The sequence below is a fragment of the Microtus ochrogaster genome, unplaced genomic scaffold (assembly GCF_000317375.1).
Source record: "Microtus ochrogaster isolate Prairie Vole_2 unplaced genomic scaffold, MicOch1.0 UNK114, whole genome shotgun sequence".
NCBI lineage: Eukaryota > Metazoa > Chordata > Mammalia > Rodentia > Cricetidae > Microtus > Microtus ochrogaster.
The window spans coordinates 756232-758919 of record NW_004949212.1 but is presented as its reverse complement, the minus strand read 5'-3'; the positions used below and the strand labels follow the sequence as shown (position 1 = coordinate 758919).

The window sequence follows — 2688 nt, the reverse complement described above, 5'->3', positions numbered from 1 at the left end:
AATTCTTAACTAACACAGGTGGTTTCTCTAATTTTTTTTTTTTTTGGTTTTTCTGGATAGGGTTTCTCTGTAGCTTTGGAGCCTCTCCTGGAACTAGCTCTAGTAGACAAGGTTGGCCTTGAACTCATAAAAATCCACCTGCCTCTGCCTACCCAGTGCTGAGATTAAAGGCACGTGCCATCATTCCTCCCTCAGTAATATTTTTTTAATATATTGGGATGTACTAATTCACATCATGTTAATGAAGAGAGTCCTGATTTGTGAGTTTATAATTGGAATGTTAGCTTGAGCCAGTGAATATTGCATTTTAAATTAGGTAACTGTCCTGTGCAGATATGTCCAGTCCTGCTTTATCCAGTTAATACATCACCAATGATTGAGAAACAGGCCATTGAGTGTTACTCTGTGTGTCAGGTTCCAGATCTCAGCAGCAAACATGAGCATGTGAGCAATATCATTCTGTCTTTTATCAGAGCCATGCCATCTCAAAGGGAATCACCTACTCCTTTTTAAAGTCATTATACCTGAGGTTTATCTTACTAATTTTTAAAAAATGATTAATTATGATTTATTTAAGTTTATGAACATTTCTAAAAATGCTGCTGAGTCCCAAGCAGCTGGCCGCAGGAAATGTTGGTGGCAGTAGGCAGGCCCACAGGACAGCCAGTCCCCAGTGGGCTGGTGGGTGCTGGAACCCAAGTTGGTCGCAGAGAGCCACCCGACAGGCTACAGGGTGGGCTTGTCCCGCCATGCAGGTGGGTGTGAGGAGCTGGCAGGTAGAAGTCATATAAACACGTTGTGCAGAATAGAATTGGATAATTATTACTTAGAAGAGAGAGAGAGAGAAAGAAAGAAAGAAAGAAAGAAAGAAAGAAAGAAAGAAAGAAAGAAAGAAAAGAAAAGGAGAAAGAGACAAAGAAGAGGGGAAGCAGCACGAGGAAGCTTGCACCAGGAGGGGACAGACAGAATCTGAAATTGGGGGAGAGTAGGGTTCTCTGGGAGTGGATGTGGCTTGCCTCTTAAAGAGACAAAAACCATAGCAAACATTGGTGTGAAGTTGTCAGATCCCCTGGAACAGGAGTTACAGACAGTTGTAAGCTGCCATGTGGGTCCTGGGAATTGAAGCTGTGTCCTCTGGAAGAGCAGTCAGTACTCTTTACTGCTGAGCCATCTCTCCTGATTTTAAAATACATTATTTTCATCTTTTTCAAAAGCTTATTATTTGAATTCTCTTTCAAACTTCATTTCTTTAAATGCATTACTGCTGTAATGACTATTGTGTTCTCTTCCCCACTTTTTAAACATTATATTCGTGTTTTTCCTGAGTGTTACTAATTTTTTTTTATTTCTCTTTATATCAGTGTGTTTTCTAGCTCAGGCTTGCCCCCACATTGTGTACCTGAGAATTGCTTTGAACACAGATAATTCTGCCTCTGTTGTGCAATGCTGGGGACACACTCTTACAATTTTTTCCAAGCTTGGCTTTGACTGGACATTGTGAAGGACAATAGACCAGTTAGTGAGAGTCCTCTAATCCATCTGACTTTTCCCGGAGACTCATAATTGAAGAGAGATATGTGAAAGAATTGAGTCCATTTCCCTACTCTGTAGCTGCTGAAGGCAGAGTACAGAAAGGGGAGGGAAGGAAGCATCATGAGAGAGGTACTGCTTTCGTAGCTGTTAAAATTTTTAGAGTCCACAAGAGTATACAGTCATTGCACAGACCAATAAGCAGATCCATGGGAAGTGTATATGTACTCATCATTGGGAACAACCTATTTTGTAGAGCTGTGGGAACACTTGTGTTTTGGAAAAGTCACCATCTTATCCGTAAACACATTGTTAAGCCAAGATTCTTCCTTTGAAATGGGCCTCATTCCCAGAACACCACAGCAGAGCAATCTCTACTTGATCAGTGGACTGACCTTGCTCCATTTCCCCACTTGATGAGGCCTTGGAGCAATGGCGTTCACTCTTTGTTCTAGCACTCAAATTTACATAGAGTCAATCCCACAAAATTACCTGCTAACAGACCACATAGAAATTTCTTTAGAAGACAGACACTGAGCAGGAAGGCAGCATGCCCCACCTTTGCTAACAAACAAATCTGGGTGTTCTCAGAGATGCATATCACAGCAGAGATTAGAAGAAGAGTATGGGTGAATCAAGGATTCAGGGCTAGGATGGACAGTGACAATAATGCAGGTAGGATGGGAATAATGTTTAGGGTTGTACTTCAAGAGTGGTGGAGATCCATGGGTTGACAGGCTGCCTGGATTTCAAATGAATGATGTGGACTCTGCTTTACCATGATTTTTGCCTGAGTTCAACTACCTGTTCTTCTTGCTGGCCTGGCCTGCACTTGAAGGCTGGGGAAATGTCTCAGGGGTGATGGCTGGAGAGTTGTTTGCGGATTGTGACTGTGGAAATTAAAGGTATGAAGAAGTTTTTTGAACTGGTGGCCTTCCTGTTCTTTACCTGGTGTCATCTTTATGTGAGTAGACGATTCCTGCCTGAATTCAGGACTGGAACATAGACAGACATATTCCGCTCATTCAAAATGGAATACAGCCAGTGTCATTTTATGTCTGAAAAGTTTACTTTGTTTATTGATTTTAAAAGATGACACAAGGCCAGGCGGTGGTGGCGCATGCCTTTAATCCCAGCACTTGGGAGGCAGAGGCAGGC

At 42.2% G+C, this 2688-nt stretch overlaps 1 protein-coding gene across 1 annotated transcript in view; it reads left to right on the top strand.

The window, feature by feature from the left end:
* Nucleotides 1-2688, top strand: part of LOC101999690 (zinc finger protein 525-like) — a 69000-nt gene that overhangs the window by 14329 nt on the left and 51983 nt on the right. Inside the window, 1 exon segment of the mRNA XM_026778224.1 lies at nt 1724-1746. Coding sequence (XP_026634025.1) covers nt 1724-1746 — 23 coding nt within the window.